The sequence below is a fragment of the Trichomycterus rosablanca genome, chromosome 9 (genome assembly GCF_030014385.1).
Source record: "Trichomycterus rosablanca isolate fTriRos1 chromosome 9, fTriRos1.hap1, whole genome shotgun sequence".
In the NCBI taxonomy this organism is placed as follows: Eukaryota; Metazoa; Chordata; class Actinopteri; order Siluriformes; family Trichomycteridae; genus Trichomycterus; species Trichomycterus rosablanca.
The window spans coordinates 21,172,365-21,199,985 of record NC_085996.1 but is presented as its reverse complement, the minus strand read 5'-3'; the positions used below and the strand labels follow the sequence as shown (position 1 = coordinate 21,199,985).

At 41.1% G+C, this 27,621-nt stretch overlaps 2 protein-coding genes across 2 annotated transcripts; one reads left to right on the top strand and one right to left on the bottom strand.

Moving 5' to 3' along the window:
- Window positions 1-1,877: 1,877 nt before the first annotated feature.
- paqr8 (progestin and adipoQ receptor family member VIII) lies at window positions 1,878-2,933 on the bottom strand. Its single transcript, XM_063001248.1, has one exon. It carries the CDS (start codon window positions 2,931-2,933, stop codon window positions 1,878-1,880), a length of 1,056 nt encoding a protein of 351 aa, XP_062857318.1.
- Window positions 2,934-8,765: 5,832 nt separating this feature from the next.
- Window positions 8,766-26,371, top strand: mcm3 (minichromosome maintenance complex component 3). The gene is made up of 17 exons (XM_063001247.1): window positions 8,766-8,915; window positions 10,082-10,194; window positions 10,874-11,082; window positions 11,847-11,977; window positions 12,113-12,351; window positions 13,338-13,446; window positions 13,616-13,769; window positions 14,707-14,838; window positions 15,076-15,284; window positions 16,268-16,442; window positions 17,550-17,676; window positions 19,403-19,553; window positions 19,751-19,891; window positions 23,492-23,598; window positions 23,698-23,786; window positions 23,904-23,988; window positions 25,354-26,371. Exons 1-17 carry the CDS (start codon window positions 8,841-8,843, stop codon window positions 25,550-25,552), a joined length of 2,445 nt encoding a protein of 814 aa, XP_062857317.1. The 5' UTR covers window positions 8,766-8,840; the 3' UTR covers window positions 25,553-26,371.
- The last annotated feature ends 1,250 nt before the right edge of the window (window positions 26,372-27,621 follow it).

The window sequence follows — 27,621 nt, the reverse complement described above, 5'->3', positions numbered from 1 at the left end:
ACCACCACCATGTCCTTGTCACTGCAGTGCTGAGAATGATCCACCACCTAAATAATACCTGCTATGTGGTGGTCCTGTGGGGGTCCTGACCATTAAATAGCAGGGTGAAAGAAGGCTAAAAAGGTATGTACAGAAATAGATGGACTACAGTCAGTAATTGTAGAACTACAAAGTGCTTCTATATGGTAAATGGAGCTGATAAAATGGACAGTGAGTGTAGAAACAAGGAGGTGGTTTTAATGTTATGGCTGATCAGAGTATGTGTATACTTATATACTTGACGACTGTTGGTGGCAACGGTTTGGGGAGGCCCCTTCTTGTTGCAGTATTGTTCCCAGTGCTACATACTGTAGATTGCCTAGTTTGGTGTGGAGGAACTCCAACAGCATAAACAAAGCCCTGAACTCAACCCCATTAAACACCTTCATCAGTGCCTGACCCTACAAATGCTCCTTTGACTGATGTCCAACAAGCTCATGGTCAAGCGTCCACATAAATTTGACTATATAATGTGCCTGAACAGAGATAAAGTAAGTTTTATAACAACACAATTAATTTCAGTAAATTAGGTACAGATGTTTTTTCAAATGAACAATTGAAATTTACATGCAATTCTATGTAATACTGTGAAATACCAATCAGTATAAGACATAAGTGTAGACATTAGTGTAGGTAGAATGTGTCTGTATTATATTATAAAAATATAGATGAAGATTTGTAGATGAAGATTAGTGTCTGTCTTGGGCTACACATACAGTGGGGGCCAAAGTCTGAAACACTAGTGCAAATTAGTATTATTTTTTAGTATGCCCTACTTTTAGTGTAACGACAGCATGCACTCAATCTAACATTGGCTCCACAAATTTGCGCAAAATCTGTCAATCCATGTTATCCCAGCATAGTTCCACAATATTCCATAGAGCAGGGGTGTCAAACTCATTTTCACCAAGGGCCACATCTGCATTATGGTGCATTACGATCGTAACGTGTCTTGTTCTTATACTTTGTTTGGTGTCAAAATGCCAAATTTATACTGTACATTTATAATGTGTATCTACATTTATATTGTACTCCTTTACCACAGACACGGCCTCATAACACAAGAGACATACCGGTTTCTCTTCTTGAAGCACAAACTTGTATTCACTTTCCCATCTTTCATTAAATTACTGCTTCAGTTTCTGCTTCAATTTCAACATCACTTGTTGGAAAACCGCCTCAGTTAAACGGTCACTTTGCGGGTTACAAAAGCACCATGCATTGTGGCAGATGCGGTTTATGTATGATTTTACAGTGTATTTTAAGACCACATAAAATGACAGGCCAAATTTGGCCTTGAGTTTGACACATGTGCAATAGAGAATTATGTGATGTTACTAGATGCTCGGCTTTCTCTGTGCTCCCATAATGGTAGATGAGGTTTAGGTCATGTGACAGTAGAGGAAAGTCCATGACAGTACTTCTTGATATTCTTTGGTCCTTACATTGTAAGATTCAAGATTTCTAATAGAAATGTTGTATTAAATTCAAGAAAAATGCTAAATGGAAACTAGTGGTGTCAGACTTGTGCTCCCACTGTACATATAAGCTCTTTAAACCCTTCAAAATGCATATCTATGTATATTGTGTTTACACTTGTATTAACAAGGCATTAACAAGGTTTAAACCAACAAAACAAATACGATTACAGATTAATATTTATCTGCTTAGAGCTATTTTATTATAGCAATGAAGTAAAACTAATGTTTTGGGAGTCCACAATGCTTTAATACTTGCAAAAATGCTTTGCATGCTGAATCAAAAGAACACGCATTGTGTAACTAAGTAGCACCCAAGAACTTAATTGAGGAGTCATCAAATTATTTACCCTTCTTTCTTCAGTCATTCTTCTTTAGTTGCCTTTGGACGCACTTCCTCATTAGATCTGCCGTCAGCAAGCATCCCAGGACCAGGGCAAAGAAAGAGCCGCCAGCCAGCCAGCCACTCCACTCTCCATGCACTTGCACAAGCAAGCTTCTCTGCACCAGGAAGTCCCTCAACACCGCTTCCATCTGGCACATGGTGCACATGACCAGAAAGGTGTGGAAGATCTGGTGCCCATGGCCAATGATATCACACTTCCCTGTTAAGAAGCGTTCTGGAACCGGACATGAGAAGAAGAAGGCAGCCTTTAGGAAGAACACCACTTGCAGGGCGTGAAGCACCATGACAGGGTCATTGAAGGGTCGTGTGAACAGACGGTGTGCCACAGGGCTGATATCCAGCAGGTATGCAAGACTGGTAGGTACAATCTGAAAGAACTTTCTATGCAACGGATACGGTCGGCGGTAGTACAACTTGGCAAAGCAGCAGCTGGTGCAGGACAACCAGGCCAGTAGTGCAGCGCCTGGCAGGAAGAATGGCCCCAGGCTTTGCCTCCATTCATTTTCTGCACAGTAGAAATAATGCGCCAATGCTGATCCATACTGGTACACGGCCACACCAACATAATCCAGGAAGAAGAAGGAGTAGTGCGAGAGCTCTGAGTGCGACTGAAGTAAGTGGGCCGTTGCACTGCAACTGAGGTAGGTCAGAACCGAAAGGACGTAGAGGCAGAGAGGCAGCAATGATGCATCACAAGTTAGGTTGGTTGAAGCTGCAAAGAACCAGAAGCGCAGCAACACTGCTGGTATGGTTAGCAGGTGTGTCCATACGTTCAACAGCTCATTGTGGCTTTGGAAGAGGCTGAGTACATAGCAACGCCATTGCTGGCCTGTTGGCCGGTACCCTGACAGAATGTAGGGCTCGCGAAACAGGGCAGGCACATCCGAGACCTTCACTGTAGCCTTAGGTGGTGGCAGTGAGGGGAAGGAATGGGAAAGACGAGGCAGGCCAGCTAGCAGCTTAATGCTGAGCGTACGGGTGCTCAGGCGGCCTAGAAGTTCACTTGACATGCTGATTTGTCTGAAGAAACCAGCAATACCAGAAAAACAAGGAGAGCTGGTGAAGAAACTAGGTGAAAATAGAAAAATGTTGCCCTGGGGAGGGGTAGTTCTGTAAAAAAAAAGAGGTAAAACAACTATAAGGGTAGTGTTATGTTTAAAACAAAAGCAAAATGTTAGGTCAGAACTGCATACTGTGTTGAAACCAAACATCAGGAGCAGCAGCTTATACTATATGGCCAAATGCATGTGAACACCCATCCTAATTGTTGAGTTCAGGTGTTTTAGTCATACCCAATGACAGCAGTTGGATAAAAATCAATTATATATAATAAATTACATGATTTTAAATATCTGGCAACAGTTGACTGGGCCTTGAGCATTAAGTTTGATGAATTGATATAGACGTGATTTGATAAGTTTGGTGTTGAGTAACCCCAGTGTCCTGAACAGAGCCCAGGTTGTGAGCCAGACCTTCACATTATTTGACTAAATGGGCACAAATTCCAACAAACTTTTCTTGCCACAAAGGGAAGGGGGATCTTTCAATGCATATGGTCTTGGAATGAAATTGTCAACAATCCTATGGTAAGGTGTGCACATACTTATGGCTATATAGTGTACTTTTAAGTAGTTCTGCAGTGTAGCTTGTATTATTATAATTTAACCAACAACTTAAGTAGATATTCATTCTTTCATTTTTTCACATTTTTTCACATATATATACAGTGGGGGAAATAAGTATTTGATCCCCTGCTGATTTTGTACGTTTACCCCCTTACAAAGACTTGAACAGTCTATCATTTTTATGGAAGGTTTATTTTAACAGTGAGAGACAGAATATCAACAAAAAATCCAGAAAAAAAACAATAAATAAAAGTTATAAATTAATTTGTATTTAATTAAGGGAAATAAGTATTTGATCCCCTACCAACCAGCAAGAATTCTGACCCCCACAGACCGGTTATGTGCACAAAAGGCACACAAATTAGTCCTGTCCCTGTATAAAAGACACCTGTCACAGAATCAGTTTCTTTTGTTCAAATCTCTCGACCACCATGGGCAAGACCAAAGAGCTATAAAAGGACGTCAGGGACAAGATTGTAGACCTGCACAAGGCTGGAATGGGCAACAAGACCATCAGCAAGAAACTTGGTGAGAAAGAGACCACTGTTGGCACGATCATTCAAAAATGGAAGAAATACAAGATCACAGTCAATCACCCTCGCTCTGGAGCTCCATGCAAGATCTCACCTGGTGGGGTAAGAATGATTCTGAGAAAGGTGAGGTCAGTCCAGAATTACACGGGAGGAGCTTGTCAATGATCTCAAGGGAGCTGGGAGCACAGTCACCAAGAAAACCATTAGTAACACACTTCGCCGTAATGTATTGAGATCCTGCAGTGCCCGCAAAGTCCCTCTGCTCAAGAAGGCTCATGTACAGGCCCGTCTGAAGTTTGCCAATGAACACCTGAATGATTCAGAGAAAGCTTGGGAGAATGTGATATGGTCAGATGAGACCAAAATTGAGCTCTTTGGCATCAACTCCACTCGCCGTGTTTGGAGGCAAAGAAATGCCCGGTGGGGATGGTGTTCTTGGGGTCATATCCAGCATTTCTCTGCTCCCAGCTCCCTTGAGATCATTGACAAGCTCCTCCCGTGTAATTCTGGGCTGACCTCACCTTTCTCAGAATCATTCTTACCCCACCAGGTGAGATCTTGCATGGAGCTCCAGAGTGAGGGTGATTGACTGTGATCTTGTATTTCTTCCATTTTTGAATGATCGTGCCAACAGTGGTCTCTTTCTCACCAAGCTTCTTGCTGATGGTCTTGTAGCCCATTCCAGCCTTGTGCAGGTCTACAATCTTGTCCCTGATGTCCTTTGATAGCTCTTTGGTCTTGCCCATGGTGGTCGAGAGATTTGAACAAAAGAAACTGATTCTGTGACAGGAGTCTTTTATACAGGGACAGGACTAATTTGTGTGCCTCATGGGCACATAACCGGTCTGTGGGGGTCAGAATTCTTGCTGGTTGGTAGGGGATCAAATACTTATTTCCCTTAATTAAATACAAATTAATTTATAACTTTTATTTAATGGTTTTTTTCTGGATTTTTTGTTGATATTCTGTCTCTCTGTGTTAAAATAAACCTTCCATAAAAATTATAGACTGTTCAAGTCTTTGTAAGGGGGTAAACTTACAAAATTAGCAGGGGATCAAATACTTATTTCCCCCACTGTATATATATACTGATCAGCCATAACATTAAAATCACCTCCTTGTTTCTACACTCACTGTCAATTTAATCAGCTCCACATATAGAAGCACTTTGAAGTTCTACAATTACTGTCTATAGTCCATCTGTTTCTCTGCATGCTTTGTTAGCCCCGTTTCATTCTGTTCTTCAATGGTCTGGACTCTCCCAGGACCACTACAGAGCAGGTATTATTTAGCTGGCGGAAAATTCTCAGCACTGCATGACATGCAACAACATGGTGGTGGTGTGTGTTGTGCTGGCATGAGTGGATCAGACACAGCAGCGCTGCTGGAGTTTTTAAATACTGTGTCCACTCACTGTTCACTCTATTAGACACTCCTACCTAGTTGGTCCACCTTGTAGATGTAAAGTCAGAGACGATCGCTCATCTGTTGCTGCTGTTTGAGTTGGTCATCTTCTAGACCTTCATCAGGGGTCACAGGACGCTGCCCACAGGGTGCTGTTGGCTGAATATTTTTGGTTGGTGAACTATTCTCAGTCCAGCAGTGACAGTGAGGTGTCTAAAAACTCCAGCAGCGCTGCTGTGTCTGATCCAGCACAACACACACTAACACACCACCACCATGTCATTGTCACTGCAGTGCTGAGAATGATTCACCACCTAAATAATACCTACTCTGTGGTGGTCCTGTGGGGGTCCTGACCATTAAAGAACAGCAGGAAAGGGGCTAACAAAGCATGCAGAGAAACAGCTGTTCCATAATACTGTCATAAAGTTATTTATATTAAAAATATTACTAGTAAATGGGTAAATTGAAATTTTTGTGTGAAACTATTTTTAAGGGTTTGACTCAGTTGCCAGGCACATGGAAATCTAAGTGCATTGTAACGCTCCCTCGCCTTATTCATTAAATTTGCATAAACAAACACTACCTATCCACACTTAAGTTAGAAACATTACCTATCTGCCCCACCTAGCTTGCTCAATGACAATTCTTTTGTCTTTTATGCCACCCTAAGCAGTGTTTGTACAGTTTTAATAAGTAACTGTATTATAGTGCAAGTGTACTTTATATATCTAGCTGGTTTACAAATGTATTAGAAATGCATGATTCATTTGTTTGATACAAGATAAGGTTTATCTATCCTCAAGTTTCTAGCATCATACACAGAAACTTACTACACTTATCAAAAACTAGAAACTAGAAAGCCACACCAAAACACCTAATACAACATTTAAGAATCTTCATTTTGGGTTTCTACTAAATAAAAATGTAGAATATAAATCACAGTATTAAATTTTCCCTATAACAGTCTGACTGGTATGTATTATGTTCAATATCCTAGATACAGACCCTCACCTGGTCACGCAGACACCTTTGGAGAGCCACTGTTTTTTCCTTGATAGTTTAAAAAAGAATACACTAATCTCTTTGATCTTATTATTGTTTCAGTGTAATATTCAGGTGTACTCACGTTGTCCCCAGAGACGAAGTGATCCAGTCAGTCTCAGCCGAGTCCACAGCTGAACTGGTGAGTGGAGCAACAAGTTGAGCAGTTTCACGTGGGAGGAGCAACAAGTTTCACTGCACATTGTACATGCCAATTTACATGAAAGTATAAAAGAAAGCTCAATCCCTCCCATTCACATGTATTTTTAATACTAACACATTGAATCAAACCCTATTTCCAAAAAAGTTGGGACATGTTGCAATAAAAAAAAGAATCTGTGATTTATTTTCTTTAATCGTTATATAACTGATAAAAGTAGAAAGAAAAAATTCCAATGTTTCATTGATCAACTTCATTGTATTTTGTAAAAATAAACACATTTAGAATTCGAAACCTGGAAAACATTCCAAAAAAGTTGGGACAAAGGCATGTTTAGCACTGTGTTCCATTAGCTTTTCCTAGAATACAGGCACCAGAGAGTTGAGACGCTGAAAAAGTTTCTTATTTTATTGTTTCCCTCCCAACAGGTAAAACATATAAATTATAAATATTTATTTAAACAAAAGAGTTTATTGCGGTATATAAAGCACAGACACGGGGAGAACATGCAAACTCCACACAGAAAGGACCCAGACCGCCCCACCTGGGGATCGAACCCAGGACCTTCTTGCAAGGCGTTCTATTCAAACTGGTTGTGGCTTAAGGGTTTTACCCATGGGCCTAACAGTGAAAACGTGGCAATGGTGGGGCTTGAACCAGTGACCAAAAAATGCATATCATTAATACATATACTAAAAGATAATGCTATATTGCGTTGCAGTAAACTGTAATAACAAGATAATAGGATAAATAAGTACATACATGTCCTTCTAATGTTACAAATGTTCATTAATATTCATTCTAAGCCAGGAGCGGCTCGTTCCTTAGGGTGATCGTGCGACGCACCACCAAAGGGCAAAAGGGAAGACATTTTTCTATCACGGCTGTGACTGTTCTGGACAGTCTGTCTTGCCTCCGAATATTGTAGTCCAATATTCGGCCCCGGATTGCTCTCATAGACTCTCAAGTTAAGGCTCTTTTTTTCGAACTGCAGGCGCTACAATACAATCTGAATGGGTTCCGGGAGGGCTCGCACTTACGTGCTTGCCTCCCACTTAACCTGGTGTCGCGATCTTATCACCATGACTACCATTACCTCAGTTTGGAGCAACTCCATCGTGTCATTAAGGGAAATGCCGTTCAGTCGTCGTAGTAATCAGGATAAATTAGCAACTAAAGAATTAGGGTCACCCAGACCAAATTTAAACATCAAGCAAATATCTACAAAGGGGGGAAATCATATAAGTTACAAGTAAATTACAAGTAAGTAATGTCATTTTTAAATTGTGAATTGTGATTGCACTTATTGTATCTCCCCAACTGTTTAATTGTACTTCTTTATTCATTGCACATCAGCCCCAATGCCACTCTTTATTCTGAATCTGCTGCACCTAAAATAAAATGCTATCTGATAAAGACTGAATTAAATTGTTAGTGTGAAGGCATTACTTAATTTTATGATTAATGGTAAAGCTGGTCTCTCTCTATGTTTAAAGTTATTCATGAGGACAAACTGACAGATGACTTAAATAATGTTAATTATTTAAGCTTTAATTTACCCATTGAATGGGTCACTTTGGCCATCATCGCAACAATTGTCCCCCCTGAGAGATTTGGCAGGAACCGCCACTGTTCTAAGCCCACCACATGTAATAAAGTGTAATAACACTGTCATTGGCTGATAATAATGTTTATGTTTATTATTGTGTTTTTACTCTGAACCTCGATTGAGCAAAATGACTCAGGCAAAAAGAGATAAACCCTTGGTGAACATTTTCTATTCACCAACGAATTGTTTCAACTTTTCATCTGTTACTTCAGTCCCTCAATTTAACTGAGGAAACCTTAACAACAAAACAGCTGCATGGTCATGTCGCGCATGCGCAGCGCGCTCAACTTTTCGCGCGAAATTCAGCACGGAGGGCAGGGATATGTTACGTAGTCCGCGATTTGATTGGACATCTATAAAAGAATACTGCATATTTACAGAAGCTTATGCTGCGCCGTCCAATCAGAGCGCTGGACGTACAGCGGCGGAACTCCGAGTGGCGCGAAAAAGCAGCAGAGTCGGGACGGAGCAGGAGAGGACTGATTACCCTGCACGAGGTCCTTTTGTTTTTGTGTACATTTTATTAATTCTATCTGAATAAAATGGCTGCTGAAGTAGTGGACGATCATGAGATGAGGGAGGCACAGAGGGAATACCTCGACTTTTTGGATGACGATGTAAGTAATATATTTGTGTCCAGATATTTAGATTGTTTTAGACTGAACAATGACTTCGCTAGCTGTAGCTCCATTCGACTTTAAAAGTGCATATAGCATATTACTCCATGTTATTTTTGTTCATTTATTGCGAAAATATTACAACTTATTAAAAACTGCATGTAAATGGTAAAAAGTTTGATATCTAAATATCTAAAGCATACAATTCCCAATTGGTTAGGCCTGTTATCCCCTGCGTCACGGTGTTCCGTACACTTCCCTCAAATTTCACACACTTATCTGCAATTAAAGCTGTTTAAACAACGCAGCAGCTGGATTACTTGTCTTAATCTCTGGTTTAATGTTTTATCTGTAAGATATAAAAAATACAATATACACCAATTTTTTGCTTGAACGAAACACCGAGAGTGCTAACAGAAATCCGCACACCGCGAGTGTTCTGTCTATTTATCATACCCATCGAGATGTGTTACCGAGCATGCGCAGATGTATAGATATCGATTTATTCTTATTAAAACTAGACTACAGGCAGCACATCTCGATAGATGTGTATATTACTATATACTATAGGTAGCGCATCTCGATTGCTCCATCTTATTATAAACTATAGTTAGTACGTCTCGATAGATCTATATGTTATTATACCACGACATTATACTCGTTTCACTTAACGAGTCGAAACAGATGTGCGCATGCTCCGTAGGACATCTCGATGGGTAGGATAAATCGACAAAACACCCCTGTTCACCTTCACCATTTCTGCTGATCCTGTTCACTGTTCTCGGTCCTTCAGGATTCACATACATTACAACGAGGGAATCGATTTACGTTTTGTTTATTTCCCTAATTGCTCCATTCTGATCACAGTTGGGGTGGTTAGGGTTACGATCCATTACTAAACAATAGACACAATGCACAGACACCCAGAACAGGGTGCCTTTCTATTGCAGGGGCAAAACATTCTCACTCTCAAAACATTCGCTTATTCCCTTACCTTAAGCACAATTTAGAGTTGCCAGTCTACCTCCTGCATTGTTTTTAGAAAGTAGAAGGAAACCACAGTTCTAGGATCTAACCCAGGTCTTACTTGTTAACAGTTGTATTTTCATATTTTAGCGAACACTTACCACGGCTCATTATATGTATGTTTCTTTTGTGTTTTGCAGCAAGATCAGGGGATCTACCAGAGCAAAGTGCGGAACATGATCAGCGAAAATAAATTCCGTCTCATCGTCAACATCAACGACCTGCGCCGCCGCAACGAAGCTCGTGCTGCAAAGTATGTGTTTCTCTGTAATGGACATTACAAGTTCGCAGTATGACCTCACATTGAAGTTGTCACTGCCGACGTAGTAGCTGCTTGCATATATGCAGACTCTACACATGGAACATGTACATTTAACCCACAACTGTGCCTGTCAGTTGACAGAGCAAACACTGCATATTTATAGTATTTTTACTTTAGTACTGTAGATCGTGAACAGCCTTGTTGATATAATCTCATTTACCTTACAACCTATTAGGCAAATGAGGACATCTAGATTTATTACGCCCTTGAATTCAAATTTGTATGAAAAAAAAATCATTTTAGATTTTACTGTATTTATTAAAGCGCAACATGATACATTTCAGTGTCTGTGTTGACACCCCTAGCTTTAAAATGATCATTTACATTTGCAGCATTTAGCAGATTATTTTATCCACAGTAACTTACGAATATGAATAAATGCAATTTAAGCAATTGAGGGTTAAGACCTGCTGCAAACCCAAACAACAAGATGGTTGATTGAATTAAAGAAAAACAACACACAATGAGGCATCACATTAACTACTATGTTGGCCCAGGTCACCACCTCTCCATAGCAAGCCCTGTGCCAAGGCATTCCTAAACAATGATATCAATGATTTAACTATGCTTTATCTATCATTGTAATAACAATGTCATATCTTGTTTCTAGACTTTTGAACAACTCTTTTGAGGAGCTTCTGGCATTCCAGCGTGCTCTCAAGGACCTGGTTGCCTCTGTCGATGGCACCTACGCCAAGCAGTTTGAGGAGTTCTTTATCGGACTAGAGGGAAGCTTTGGAAGCAAACATGTCTCTCCTCGCACCCTTACTTCCCGCCTGCTTGGCAGCATGGTGTGCGTGGAGGGCATCGTAACCAAATGTACGTCTTGGCCATACCACTTGCTTTTCAAGTTTGTCACCTTGAGCATATACGCTATATGACCTAAAGTATTTGGACACCTGACCATGAGCTTGTTGAACATTCAATCTTAACAACAAATTGTGTTAAAAAAGACTTTCCAGCTATTACAACAGCCACTCTTGTGAGAAGGCTTTTTACTAGACTTTTAGGTATGTCTGTGGGAATTTGTGCCCATTTAGTCAAAAGCACTTTTGTATGGCTGGCACTCATGTTGGCCAAGTAAACCTCAATTAATGTTCCAGTTCATTAAAAAAAACAAGCTTTTATCATGGCTTTATAGGCCTTGCCTTGTGTACAGGGGGCACTGCCATGCTGAAACAGGAAAGGGCATTCCCTACGCATATTATTTCCTTTTTATAACTGATTTATTACACCTCATAGCAATTGTTGTGGCTGAAATAAATGAATTAAAAAAGAAAGGGTGTCCAAATACATTTGTCCATATACTGTATGTGAAGGCACTAGTGACTTTTTATGACTATCTTACTATTATTTAATAGTAGTATAGACAGGTATGTAATAAAACAGAGCTTAAATGTAGAATATACTAGAGAAAATAAAGAAGCTATTACGGGTTAAGGGGCATATCTGTATCTGGAAGTGGTGGGGCTTGAACCAGCAACTTGATCAGTAGTTCAGTATTTTTACCATTGACCAAATACATAAGTAACTAAGGTCTATTTGTATTACAATGTAATTACATCAAGCACATTTTGTTCCAGGCTCGCTTGTGCGCCCTAAAGTAGTACGAAGTGTCCATTATTGTCCGGCTACCAAGAAAACCCTGGAGCGAAAGTACACAGATATGACCTCACTGGATGCCTTTCCGTCAAGTGCCATCTACCCAACCAAGGTATTCTCCACTGGCATTTACCTCTTTCATTGTACCTTGCATCCTGGTTTATTTGACTTGAATGAAAAAAAAAACAATGCACATACAGTAACCAAACATACATTACATACATGTACACACCTTGCATTTTTCCAGGATGAAGAGAACAACCCTCTGGAGACGGAGTTTGGCCTGTCCGTCTATAAGGACCACCAGACCATTACGGTGCAAGAAATGCCAGAGAAGGCTCCAGCGGGCCAGCTGCCCCGGTCGGTGGACATCATTCTGGACAATGACTTGGTGGATGCAGCCAAGCCAGGAGACCGTGTGCAGATCGTTGGTACATACCGCTGTCTGCCAGGGAAGAAGGGTGGATTTACCTCTGGAACCTTCAGGTAGAAATGCTCTACATAGACTTAGTTAGGTACATAAGTACAATACTGTTGATACTGGTTTAATGATAACAGACCAGCATCTGCATTCCCTCATGTTTTTGATAGCAATGCAAATGTTGCCAATTTCTTTAAATCGATAGTCGACAAACTTGTATCATCACATCAAAATATAAAAACCAGTCATAATTACTTTGTTACACTCAGGTCCACATATGCACAGATTTAACATGTAGTCTCCATAGTGACGCAAACTGGCTTTACTGTTTGTGATTTTTGTGTATCGTTTTCGGTACATGGAGGGAGCTGTACCTCATTGGTTTGAATGGCATGAGGCTAACTGTGTTAGCTTAGTCAGCGAATACTGATGGAATCGCTGTCTGAGTAGTGCATTCGAATAAATCTGCCTTATAATAAGTCTGTGACTTATTAGAATCCTCTCTACTTAGTCAGCTGCCTATGTAGGCAGTAAGACAGCAAGGCAGCTCACTAGGTTTTCGAACACACCCAATATAAATGCATTAAACAGTTTTCCTGTTGGGGTTAGAAACCTTCAGCGTGGGTAAGGGTGTGTTTTTAAATTGGCATTTTTACTCTGGACAGACTGTAGTCAGTCATCTGCACTCTGTGCCCAATGTCAGCTATAAGAACACGGCAGGTAGGCATAATTCTGTAACCTGCCCCCTCTTTGCCTCCTTTGCTGAACTTTATGAATTATGCATTCTAAAGTAAGCATTAACTTGTTTCCTCTGAAGTGTAGCACAGTTTGTCTGTTTGTTTCACGATTGGCTTATCGTGTCATTACATAAGACATCAGCAGCTTGAGTTTTAACTCTTACTGATGTGAGGAACAGCCTAAAGTTTTGGATTTATAATCTGATAGCGATGTGATTGTCTGTTCATATAGGTGTACTAATCGGTTAGGAATATACAGAGATACAGTGTGTTTTGGAGTATGCTCAGTTCTCTTTTTTTGTAATACCATTTAGGACCATTATGATAGCTTGCCAACTGAAGCAGATGAGCAAAGAGGTCACCCCCTTTTTTTCTGCCGATGACGTAGCAAAAATCAAAAACTTCAGCAAGTCTCGCTCTAAGGTGAGGACATGAACCTGCAGTGTATTCTTATTCTATGCAATCCAGCTATGTTTTATTGTTTTAAAAAAGGAACTATTATCCTGAGCCATGGTTTCTAATTCTCATCGCAAGACTACTGTTAACACCCAGGTGTATTAGTGGCATTGCTCTTAATAAATTGTCTTTGCAGAACGTATTTGAGCAGTTGGCTCGCTCGTTGGCTCCCAGCATCCACGGACACGAGTACATCAAGAAGGCTATTCTGTGTATGCTCCTGGGTGGGGTGGAGAAGGTTCTAGAGAATGGATCACGCCTTCGTGGAGACATCAACGTGCTCCTCATAGGTTGGGATCACTGTCTTATTACGAGAGATGCCTTCACACAATACACTGTATGGTCATAAATATGTTCTAAACTCGACCACAAGCTCGCTGAACTTATTTCAAAACCATGTCTCATCTGACATGGTCTGACATACTGAATCCGCCTAACCACAGCTTTCTTACATGGTTTCCACGGCAAATTACATAGATATTTGTAACGAGGTGGACCATGCCTTGCCACTGACATGCCATGTGTAGCGTTCAATTGAAAATCAACCCAATTTGAAGAAGAAGAAATGATATAATTTATTTGTCATATATACATATACAGATGTACAGTACAATGAAATTCTTTCTTCGCATATCCCAACTTGTTTGGAAGCTGGGGTCAGAGCGCAGGGTCAGCCATCGTACGGCGCCCCTGAAGCAGACAGGGTTAAGGGCCTTGCTCAAGGACCCAACAGTGGCTGCCTGGATTTGAACCGCCAATCTTCCGGTTGATAGCCCAAAGCTCTACCCACTAGGCTACCACTGTCCCTAGTGCAGGATGCTTAACCAAGGTAGAGCAATACTGTGGTTAAAAAGCACAAACCAAGAAGGGTTTAGGGAAAATAAAGGTAGTGGCAGCTGAGAAAGCTGTGGTCAGAGTGCAGGGTCAGCTATTGTATGGTAACCCTGGAGCAGAGAGGGTTAAGGGCCTTGCTCAAGGGCTCAACAGTGGCTGAATGGCAGAGCTGGGTTGATAGCCCAAAGCTCTACCCAGTAGGCTACCACTGTCCCGATAACAGAGACGTTGTATACAGATGTGTTGTGGTACTAATTTTCTGTATTAAAAACAGATGGATAACAGCCAGAAACCTCAGCAACATTCACGGTTTAGTCTTTAGTCCAACCATATTCATTTTTTCAAAGATGTTTGTATTTGCTGCAGATTAACATTGGATTTTGTCTCTCCCAGGTGATCCCTCTGTGGCTAAGTCCCAGCTGCTGCGCTATGTGCTTCACACAGCCCCCCGTGCCATACCCACTACAGGCCGAGGCTCATCAGGTGTTGGTCTCACTGCTGCTGTCACCACTGACCAGGAGACAGGTACAGTTGCTGGTAGAAACAACATTCTTCTAGGGCATCAAGCTGAAACAGGACAACAGAACCTAGCTAAAGTCTGCTTTGCCTGCTGGACCTGCTAGTGTATTGTGATGAGAAAATAAAATGGGTCTTTTTGATTTAAATGTAGTATTTAGAGTAGTAAACTAATAGTACATTCAATATTGGAAAGTACTGTATATGCTGTTTAACATGTCAAAACAATCTCACTCTGTGTCTTAGGCGAGCGTCGACTGGAGGCAGGGGCCATGGTGCTGGCAGATAGAGGTGTGGTCTGCATTGACGAGTTTGACAAAATGTCAGACATGGACCGTACCGCTATCCACGAAGTGATGGAGCAGGGCCGTGTCACCATTGCCAAGGCTGGCATTCACGCTCGGCTAAATGCCCGCTGCAGCGTCCTTGCCGCAGCCAACCCTGTTTATGGCAGAGTAAGTCTTTCCAGCAGTCATTGTATAATTACTTCATACATCCAACTACATATTTTCACCATTTAAGGATTTGATTTTTACTGGTAGCATTCCTGAATAATAAGACAATATTACCATAAGCTACCAAATTATACATTTCAGTTACTTATTTATTTGCTTTTATACCCTAATTTTTCTCCCAATGTAGTATCCAATTGCCTAACTTCATTTCGCTACCTCAGCTGCTGCTAACCTCCAACATGTATGCAGTAGTCATCTGCTTCTTTTTCATCTGCACAAAACAAGCTTATATAGAGATGCATATTGCACATGGAGAGTCACGCTCTGATCTCCACACCCCCTGTTTCATTGCACAGGCATTCTCAATCAACCAGCAGATGTTGTAACTGCAGTAGTTATGTGGAATCCCCTTCCGGCATTCCCACCCTTCAGATGAGCCAATCATTGTCCATATAGGAGATTTGAGCTTGTCAGCTTTTTTCAGTATTTTTTTTTTTTTTTACTGCTGCGCCACCCGAACACCCTCATATTAAACATTGAAATATTGAAATATTTCCATAAATCTTTGCGTGCAAGATTTTTGGTGTGGATTTCATATTTCCAGCTTTTGCACCGGTTACTGCAGTTCATTGCAGAAACAAGCAGTGACAAGCAAATGCTGGTGCAGGTTTCAGGAGTGTGTTGCATGACAGTGATTTGTTGTTTGTATCATTAAAAGGGTTAAAAGGTCATTTGGCTTAGGCCCATTTTTTGGCTCAGGTGTGTATGTATATATATGCCGCTATGCCACTAGCTGGTTAGCTAGTGCACATGCAACTTGGACAAGCAATGTATAGGGCAATATAAACAACAGCAATGTTCATAAAAAAGGTTCACATTTTACCCTGGTAAATGCGAAATGTTTTATTTCAGATTTGGCACGGAGCATCAGTCACTAACAAGTTACTTATAGACTCTTTTGCTGTCTATCTCTCTCTCTGTAGTATGACCAGTACAAGACCCCCATGGAGAACATTGGGCTGCAGGACTCTCTGCTGTCACGTTTCGATTTGCTTTTTATTGTGCTGGACCAGATGGACCCAGAACAGGACCGTGAGATCTCCGAGCACGTTCTGCGCATGCACCGCTACCGTGACCCCCGCGAGCCAGAAGGATCAGGTACTTGGGCTTTGTTTGAACCATCGAAGCTGGTCTTGATCTGAATGTAATGAACCGGCCAGTGATGTGAACAGTGAGATGAACACAAACATCATGAGCAGATGCAGTTCAGCATTCGGAATGTAGATTCTAAACAGAGTTAGTAGTTCTGTGTATATATGGGTCCCCCCCCCCTTTTCCTCCCACTTCTGCGCATCCAATTTCTGCCCGTCAATCATTCTCTCACTAATGCTTGTCCCTGCTCCTGATTGGGGAGGACGAGGCTGCTCCATACCCCCTCCGACACGTGCACAGCAATCGAACATCTTATCACCTACACTTAACAAGTGCAGTGCAGTGCAGCGCTCTGTACGGAGAGCCACACCCTCTACCGCACTCCTTTCCCATCTCCGTGCAGAAGCCACCAATCAGCCAGAGGTCGTAATCGCACTAGTCTGAGAGAGAGTGCCCATCCGGCTTAATCCCGCCCCTCATCTGAACAACAGGCCAATCGTTGTTCATGTGGCAGCTCAGCCTCAGCCAGCAAGGCAGAGCCGAGATTCGATACGATGTATTCGAGATCTCAGCTCTGGTGAACAGCGTGTGTTTATATATGTTTTTATATATAAATAAATATATATATAAAGAGTTATAATTCGCATATGCTCAACTCACACATACTCTCACCAGGTCTCACTGTCACTCATTTACAAAACAAAAGTTGGCTGATGGCCCTTAATCATTAATGTCTCAAGTATCAGCTGTCTCAAATGTCATGTAACTACTTTAATACTAATAGATGCATAATCATAATTCATTCATTCATTGTCTGATTTACCCCTGCTTTATACTGGTCCGGGTTGCAGTGGATTGAATTAATTAGGCAAAAGGCAAAGAAACACCATACAGGTCACCAGTTCATCACAAGGCAGAGAGACACATACTCACACTTAGGGCATTTTAGTAGCTCCAGTTGGCCTTACTGCATGTCTTTGGGAGGAAATCGGAGCACCTGAAGGAAACCTAAGTGGATAACATGCAAACTAGTCTACATAGTTCCTAAGTTCCTAAAAATTACATTTACATTGCTGATAATATTTGTGTGTTTTCTGTGTGTGTGTGTTTCAGCGCTGGCTCTGGGTGGTACAGTAGATGTGTTGGCCACTGATGACCCTGATGCAGTGCAGGAGGAAGAGGAGGAGCTCCAGGTGTATGAGAAACACAATCATCTTCTCCATGGCAACAGGAAGCAGAGGTAAATTCTGCAGCAGTGTGGTCTTATTCAGGGAGAGGCATTTTGGGAATTTCATTTACAAATAGAAAAAATATTATTTATGCTTGTCAACCGCTTTATCGATAAACACTGGGTGCAAGGCAGAGACACCTTGTAGAGGGCGCCGATTCATCGTCGGGCTTCAACAAAGACACAGCAAATTATGTCTTTGTAGACGCCTGGCCGCCAATAGTGTGTTTGAATCTAAATGGCGGTGGGTTCTAAGCGGCGAGCAGCCTTATAGCCAAACGTTTTTGGACACATGTCAAAAAGCTTGTCAAGCAAATGGTATTAAATTACTGACCTCAATGTGATCATTACAGCTATTTTAACTACAAATCTTCTAAGGAGGCTTCTCATAAGACTTTAAAGTATGTCTGTGGGAACTTGTGCCCATTCAGTCAAAAAAGTATTTGTATGGCTGGGAACTAATTGGTACTAACTAGGAATGTACTGATCAAGTTTTTTTGTTCCCAATCTCGATCATTAATTTTGATCCTGATCCGATACCGAGTCTCAAACCGATACTTGTATTTTATAGATATTGTCTAGATAAGAACTAGATAATACTGTTCACACAGTGCACACTTCAAGTACATTACAGTTATTCAGATTAATCCAATGTATATGTTTAACAACTGAATAGCTCTGCAGTGCTGTAGGAAAAAAATTGCCTGCATCCAAGCTATTGCTTAATGTTCTTTTATTTTTACAAAATAAAAGTAAACAAACTTAGTGCAGCATTGTAGTAGTAAAACTAGAACACTCAAAATGAAGTGAAGGTTATTTTTGAGGAAAATCAGCATCTCTGCCGTGTTAGCGGACAGCCGGTTCCTCTTCTCATCATATAATACTAAACTCACTGTATTCGGCCGAGTGTTTATTTTTAGGTGCCGTATCAAATTGGTAGTAATTGTAGATCGTTTGGTTAAATGATATCTGGTTTGTTTGTTATGAGCCACCGTACTTGTATGCGTGTTGTAACTGTAACAAACTTTTCTGTGGTTGTATTGTGACAATGGTTTGATGGACGTTTCTACGCGAAGCGAGTGTGTTTTGACCCTTTGGGGTTTCCATAGTGCATGGAATAGCATGCTTGGCTAACGCCATGACTCTAGCTGTCCGCTATTCGGTACCGTAACAGAAAAAGTTAATAAAGTGTTATGCTCCCGACAATTTGTGAATATACAGTGTATTTATTTCTTTATTAAGCGAGTGCATCACTACGTTGTTTTGTAAACCGGTGTGATCCTCGACTCACACACTATATAAATAGTAAGATTCTACAGTAATGAACGCAGCTCTGCTCCTACCGCCTCGTGAAACGCTCACATTGCAGACATTACACTTCGCTGCTGGACTTGTTTCACTTTCCAATTTAAAGTATTTCCACACAGCGGACATGCTGACGTAAAACAAAGGATCGGCATTAGGATCGGCCTTAGTAAAGCCGATACCGATCAGTTAAAAAATGCCATGATCGGCCCCGATTCCGATCTTTGAGATTGGATCGGGACATCCCTAGTACTAACTGGTAGAACAAGAAAATAAATGTTGGTGTAAATACATTTTTCTGTTGCCTGGTGTCTTTGTTAATAACAAACCTTTGGATATAAAATGACCTTTCTTTTGTGCATCAAATCAAATCTTTTGTGCATTAAAAACCTGTGATTATAAAAAGTGTAATTCACTGGTCTGTGTTTTTTAGGGACAGAGTGGTAAGCAAAGAGTTCATGAGAAAGTACATCCATGTTGCCAAGGTGATTTCTCCTGTACTGACACAAGAGGCAGCCAATCACATTGCAGAGGAGTACACACGACTACGCAACCAGGACCAGCTTGGCACAGACATTGCTCGGGTGAGGAGAGCTTGCACACACACACAGACACACACACTTCTTCCATTATCATTAATTGTTTTGCAATCCTGCTTTTGCTAACCATCTTGGTTATGTGGGTAGCATTTAATTCAAAGTGTTTTTTTGGTCTGTCACTTGGCTGACTGGAGCACTGTCCAGATTGGGTTGGTAATCAGTGTATGTTTGTCATCCTCCAGACCTCTCCTGTGACTGTCAGAACTCTAGAGACTCTGATCCGTCTGGCCACAGCCCACGCCAAGGCCCGCATGAGCAAGTCTGTGGAGCTCGAGGACACAGAAGTGGCAGTGGAGCTTGTTCAATTTGCCTACTTTAAAAAGGTTTGATTGCTTACTTGATGGCTTATGGTCCATATTTACACAATGAACTAGTAACCAAATTCACAGTGTGGTCAAACTACATAATGGTGTGATGTGTTCAAAATTGCTGCAATGGTTTTATTCAGACAAGATATATATTCCAAATCTTGGTGCGATTGACTGGCCAGGCATCCACACAGTCATGATTTGTTATGTCTAAAGCAAGCGGGTTGCAGAGCAGCCAAGCCATGTCTACGAAAGGCCTCTGATGTACAAACTGTGCCAAATCAGGTATGCAGACCAGAATGACCTGCTGTAGCGACCCCTAAGTACAGCAGCAGCCAGAAAAATAAAAATAAATTGTATTCCATAAAAGGCCTTAAATCAGAAGTATTAGCAGTGCACAAATGTACTGTAAACACTGTACTGTAAACACAAACCCTGCTGTTCAGGTTTCCACTATACAAAATGCTGATTGTTCTTAGCCCATTGCCCCCTGTCCAGCCAGAAATGTGTAGCACCAGTAAAAAACTAGTCACATGGATGGATGGCTGGATTACCTCTAGGTGGTACTAATGTACCAGCATCAGTGCCACATTTGACTCTAGCTCTCAGTGGTGCAGCAGTACACCGATCAGCCATAACATTAAAACCACCTCCTTGTTTCTACACTCACTGTCCATTTTATCAGCTCCACTTACCATATAGAAGCACTTTGTAGTTCTACAATTACTGACTGTAGTCCATCTGTTTCTCTACATACTTTTTAACCTACTTTCACTCTGTTCTTCAATGGCCCACAGGACCACCACAGAGCAGGTATTATTTAGGTGGTGGATCATTCCCAGCACTGCAGTGACACTGACATGGTGGTGGTGTGTTAGTGTGTTGTGCTGGTATGAGTGGATAAGACACAGCAGCGCTGATGAAGTTTTTAAATACCGTGTCCACTCACTGTCCACTCTATTAGACACTCCTACCTAGTTGGTCCACCTTGTAGATGTAAAGTCAGAGACGATCGCTCATCTATTGCTGCTGTTTGAGTTGGTCGTCTTCTAGACCTTCATCAGTGGTCACAGGACGCTGCCCATGGACTCTGTGTCTTATCCACTCATACCAGCACAACACACACTAACACACCACCACCATGTCAGTCTCACTGCAGTGCTGAGAATGATCCACCACCTAAATAATACCTAGTCTGTGGTGGTCCTGGGAGAGTCCTGACCATTGAAGAACAGCATGAAAGGGGGCTAACAAAGCATGCAGAGAAACAGATAGACTACAGTCAGTAATTGTAGAACTACAAAGTGCTTCTATATGCTTCTATAATTGGAGCTGATAAAATGGACGGTGAGTGTAGAAACAAGGAGGTTGTTTTAATGTTATGGCTGATCAGTGTATATACAACAGAATAATATGTAGGAGTGTCAACCACATCCAGAATAAGAAAATTAGCTGTCTGAAATGCAAACACATTTCACAGCTCACGAGTTGCCGTGGCGTATAACACGCAATTTCATGCTTGATTGAATGAACCGGTTCAGGGTTTCGTTTCTCTCTGCCATGAAAACAAAACAGTTGTCTTACAGGCAGCGCTTTGAAAAGGTCATCTGCAAACTGGGCTTTGAGCACAGCGACAAGCAGTACAAACTGAGCGCCAAAGCGGTAAATGTCCTTGTCGCTCAAGGTAGTGAAGCCACAAGGTAAGCGGCACCACTTTACTCCAAAGAAAAAACAATAGCTCAGCCAGTGCAAGAGTGGTTTTGGTGCATATCATGTGAATGCTGTCTAGGTGTTAAGAAGCAGAGCAAAAATTCTAAAGTTCTTTAACGAAACTTGATTAATTTAAAGGACTTGAAATTAATTAAAAAGACAGAAAATTTTTTCGCTTACAATGTGAAAGGGCAAAACACTACAGAGTATCAGTTTAGCTTTCAGTTTAGAGTATATGCTTTAGACTCGCATATACCAGAGCGGTAGAGAGAACAGAGTGGCGACACTCCCATAGGGAACCGTTGTAAAGGGGGCGGGACATTTTTTCTGCGCAGCTTCCGGGTTGTGGAGCTCTGTATAGTTCCAAACATCCCATAGAGCCCCATTCATTTCCACTACTTATCAAGCATTTTTAGCTGTATGTTGCTTTGTTTTTAAAAAATTATGAATTTAATGTCATTAATATACTTAATCCTGTTATTGTTTAGCATTTGCTCAGCACTAAATGTTACATGTTTATCTTAATTAATAGGTATAACCCAATTTAGCTTAGTCAGTTAAGCTTAATTAATGACACACGAGTCTTTTCACCTAAAATGAGTTGATTAATCAAAAGTCTTGTTACAGAAATGATCATAAAACATTAGAACCATAATAAATCATGCTACTTTTACTTTCATACTTAAGTACATTTGAAGGTAAATTTAGTTTAGTACTTTAGTGGAGGTAAAGAGTATTTTTACTTTTACTACTACTTTTACTGGAGTAATATGTTACCTTGGATATCTCTACTTTAACTCAACATGGTTTGTGTACCTTGTCCACCACTTACATTAGACAAAATGAACTAGTGCATATTAATTATGAATTCATTAATGTATGTAAGAATCAATTATTAATCACTCATGAAATAAGAGATGAATGAATGCTTTTTCATGTACCTGCACTATAATGTTAAAGGTACGGTAGTGTGTTTATGAATCTGTTCATTCAGTGCAGGTAAACCTTATGAATCCAGCACATGACTTAGTGTTTAACCAAAATGATTATTATTATGAATCCTCAGGGAAGTGAAGGGAGATTAGTTTATGTAAAAAACAAAACATAAAAAACTTTAATGTCTATACTGTATATTGTCTCTCATCTATTTATGCGGAAGTCCTGCACCATGCAGCGCATTATTTCATCTATTTATGCGGAAGTCCTGCACCATGCAGCGCATTATTTCATCTATTTATGCGGAAGTCCTGCACCATGCAGCGCATTATTTCATCTATTTATGTGGAAGTCCTGCACCATGCAGCGCATTATTTCATCTATTTATGCGGAAGTCCTGCACCATGCAGCGCATTATTTCATCTATTTATGTGGAAGTCCTGCACCATGCAGCGCATTATTTCATCTATTTATGCGGAAGTCCTGCACCGCATTAGTTCATCTTCCACCGCTCGATTGTAATCAGGGTTGTGTAGGGACCGGTTTCCCTGGAATAACTGGGTGCAATCTAGGAAAAGACTCCAGACAGGGCGCCAGTCCATCACAGAGGCAGACATAGCCAAACATGTCTGTGTGTAGACGCTCGGCCGGTTGATGGCACCACTGGGGATTCAAACCCTGAATGGGTTACCATCCAAATATCATTAAGTGAATTATTTTTTTGTAACTGGTCGGGCGTCCACGTACAGACATGATTGCCATGTTGTCGAGTGTGTTACTGCATTGCGGCCATGATTCTGGGAAAAAAAACAGACCCACTGTGACCCTGACCAGGATAAAGTAGTTGTAAACAAGGAATTAATAAATGGAAGATTTTTTTTTCTATACTGGGAGAAACAGACTTGCTTTTAGCCTCCCTAGGACCTTCGTATAGGACTGTAACTAAATCAAAATGATGTGGCTCTGTAGGTTCTCGAAAAGGAAAAGAAGCGTGCCAGACAAGAGCGGGATGTTTCTTCTGAAGATGAGGTAGAGGAGGAGGAAGCTCCGGATACTCCCCGCCAGCAGAGAAAGAGGTCTCAAGATACAGCTGTTAAACTCGTGCACTAAATAATATTTAGTTCAAACTGGGGCCCTTTTTTTTGACCCATGGTTTTGAATGTGCTGTCCACCAGGAGGCGACGTTCAGCTGAGCGCAGATCATCACAGAGCAGTGAAACCTATGACCCATATGACTTCACTACTGAGACAGATGTACCTGAGAGTAAGTTGGGTTGCTCTATCCTACTAAAATTTTTTGTAGAATAACAGGCCTGATTAGATCAAATGTTGCCTTATGTGCCTGATTTAAATCCTCATAAAATTTTTTTCTCATGCTTAGTTCAGTCACCTGCTCCTGCAATGCCTAGTGAAGAAGCCATGGACGAGTCAGAGCAAAACGGTCACACCGAACTGTCAGCGGATAGGTACGTGCTTACCAGTTTTAATGTCAGTGGTATACATACAATATATGGAGAAAAGTATCAGGACAAATTTAACAAAAGATTAAATTCATGTGGCGCCCAGGCGTTGCAGCGGGGATATTCCACTAGCACACCAGCACTGGGATTCTAAACTCCCCGAGACAGAATCTGAGCTCTGCTACCGGTTGGCTGGTTGCCCTCTAGCAGTCACAGCCTACAGAAGAATTGACCACCAGTCTGCTGGGTAGGATAGACCGGACTAATACGTGGGTGGGATCTTCAACACTGTGTAAAGACCCTGGTTAGCAGCTCGAGGTGCCTGTGCAGAAGTGGATTAGCATGGAGACCGGTGCATCTCTGTGCACGGTATCCGGCCTCATGTGCGAATCCGCCATAGTCTGGTCAAGTAAGGGGACTGCACACGCATCAGAGGGAGTGTGGGCCAGATGGATATACCCTCTTTGGGTGCGATTGGGATCCCCAGCAGCGGAAGACTAATTGGCTATGCTAATTGAGAGAAAAAAAGAGAAAATGCATAAATAAAAAAGTCATGTGTTTTAGTCGCTTATGCTAACAGGTGTAATAACTCAATTATATAAGAAAATTATATGCTTCCAAATTTTGAGCAACAGTTTAGGGAAGGCCTGAACTCCAGGGGCCTGACCACAGCCCCACTGAACAGCTTTGAAATGTGCTGGAACATCAATTGAGGCTTTCTTGAACAACATAAGTGTTCAGCCAGGCAAATGCTTTTTTAACTAAATAGGCACAAATTCCCACAGACATACTTCAGATTAGGAAGCAAATGACTGACTGTCACCCACGCCCTGTGGAGCATGAATTCAGTCCAGTCTTTATTTATCACAGTTTCTTCCTGACTGATTTATCAGCTTCTCTGTAGGGTGACTTACCTGCTTTTCTTTTAAAATTGTGATGCCAGACTCCAGGCATATTAACTGAATAGGCATTCCCACAGACATACTCCAAAATAAGGAAACCCTGAGGAAAGTAGAGGCTGTTAAAGCTCCAAATGGGTTTAACTTCACAAAAAATGCCCATTGTTTTTGATTAGTATTTACAACAAGTGGGTGCTCGGGTGGCACAGTGGTAAATAAAGCTAACCCACTAGCACTGGGATCCATGGTTTAATTTTCCAGTGGTGCTGTCAGCCGGTCAGGCATCAACATACAGACATAATCTCTTAGACGGGGGTGGCTAAGGTCCCTCAATCAGGTTGTGTTACTACATGTGCCTGGTCAGATGTCCATATACTTTTGACCACATGTTGTATGCTATTTTCTTGTAAGGCTTCTCGGTTAGAGCATTGAAGAATAATGAGGTTTGGTTTTATTTTTGTTTGCTTTCCAGGCTAAAGGAGTTTAAAGCTGCTCTACTGGAGACTTTCCATGCCTCTCATGCTCAGTCAGTGGGCATGAATGCTCTGATGGCGAACATCAACAAGAGCCGCTCCACTCCGTTCGATCAGGCCGAGGTCCGAGTCGCTCTGGCACGCATGCAGGATGACAACCAGGTCATGGTAGCTGACGACATCATTTTCCTCATCTAGAGGAACAGACAAAGTTCCGCAGAGGGAAAGAGCAGAAAAAGAAAGCTGCCGAGTCTGAACTTTTAACAGGGCTTAAAGTCTGTCTCAGTTTTTCTTCTTGAACATGTGTGTCAAGATTTTTGCTAGTAGGGAATTTAAAAGCATATTTCTTTGCCCTTTTTCTCTTTAAAAAAGTTGCCTACTTTGTTCACATTTGATGATGTTTTAACTAAAAAACTTGGTCTGTTTTAAATTTGCTTTGTTTTCATCTGTTATTTTTTAGTGTTCATGTATCAGCAAGCTGTTTTTAAATGTTTTGAATGTGTGAAGAAATTTGTACATATTACATATTGATAAAAAGAAAAGCTATGTTTGTGTCAACATTCCACTAAAATATACAAAAATTGTCCAGTTTATAATTGTTTATTTATTCATTGTCTGTTTTATCACCGCTTTATTCTGGTCAGGGACACGGTGGGTCTAATTTATTGGGCAAAAGGCAGGAAACACCCTGGACAGGTCACCAGTCAATTACAGAGCATACATACACACACAGGACACTGAGGGAGAACATGCAAACTCAACACAGAAAGCTGGGGAATCAAACCCAGGCCCCTATTTTAAATACCTTTGCTGTGATGCGAATGCGCTACCCATTGCGCCATCGTGCCACCCTATTTTAAATACCTTTACTGTACACACACTGGCCACTACTTTACCTCATGTCACTTAAATTATTATGCTGACTGGTCAATAATTGACATTTTTCATATATATGTATATATCGACTTTTACTCCCATCATTACAGTGAACGTATTACATTAAACTGTAATAAAACAGCCCACATGTAAGTTAATAAACTATATAACTACAATTGAAACTATACAAAACATCTTATTTAAAATAAAATGCATTTTACAGATGCCTTTAATGGACAGTTTGCAAAAACTGTAAAAGGTTACACTAATGCATCAGTTCTTGGCTTCTTACTGCAGAAGGAGCTAGCGTGGGCAGAACCTTTACCATAATAACTGGTGTGTCATTGTGAGATTGTTGATGCATTTCTGTACTTGGAGCGTGTCGGTAATCACTGCTTCTCAAGCACACATACCACTTTAAAAAGAGACCTGGCTATTCAAAAAAATTGTAATGTTCCATTTGGTTAATATGAATTCAATCAGTATCTACAGTGGATTCAGAAAATATTTAGACCCCTTAATTTTTCCACACGTTATGTTGTGGATTTAATTTTGTACTGATGTAATTGACATTTTTACCCATCAGTCTACGTGTAATCACCCATAATGACAAAGTAAAACCATGTTTTTAGAGTAGAGCTGAAATCACTTCTACACAAATGTATTTAGAACCATTATTTAATGCTTTATAAACACCCATTCAAAAACAATTACAGCTGCACTTCTTTTTGGAGACATCTATATGCTTTGCACCCCATGGATTTGGGCAGTTTATTTCATTCTTCATTGCAGATTTTTTTTTTTTTATGTATTTTGTTTATGCATTATTCTCCCCTTTTTCTCCCTTTTTTAGCGTGTCCAATTGCCCGATTGCTTACTTTCCACCAATGCCGATTCAACGCCCCCTCCGACACGTGGGCAGCATGCCGTATGCATCTTATCGCCAATCATTGTTCATGTGGCCGCTCAGCCTTAGCCGGCAGGCAGAGCTGAGATCCGATATGATGTATTCGAGATCCCAGCTCTGGTTCCAGCGTGTGGTTTTTTACCGCTGTGCCACCTGAGCGGCTTCATTGCAGATTTTCAAGCTACTGTATGTCAGATTAAATTGCGAGAGTCTGTGAACATTCCAACAATATAGCAGAAACTTTTATCCAAAGCAACTTACAATTTTGATTGAATACAATACAAGCAATGGAAGTTTAAGGGCCTTGCTCAAGAGGCCAACAATGGCAAAGCAACCACTAAGCTACCACTGCCGTCTTCAGGCCTCTCCAACAAATGTTTGATGAGGTTTAACTCTGGGCTTTTGCTGGCCACTACAGCGCATTCAGAGACTTGCCTCAAAGCCACTTCATGTTATCTTGGTCTATGCTACAAGTCACTGTCGT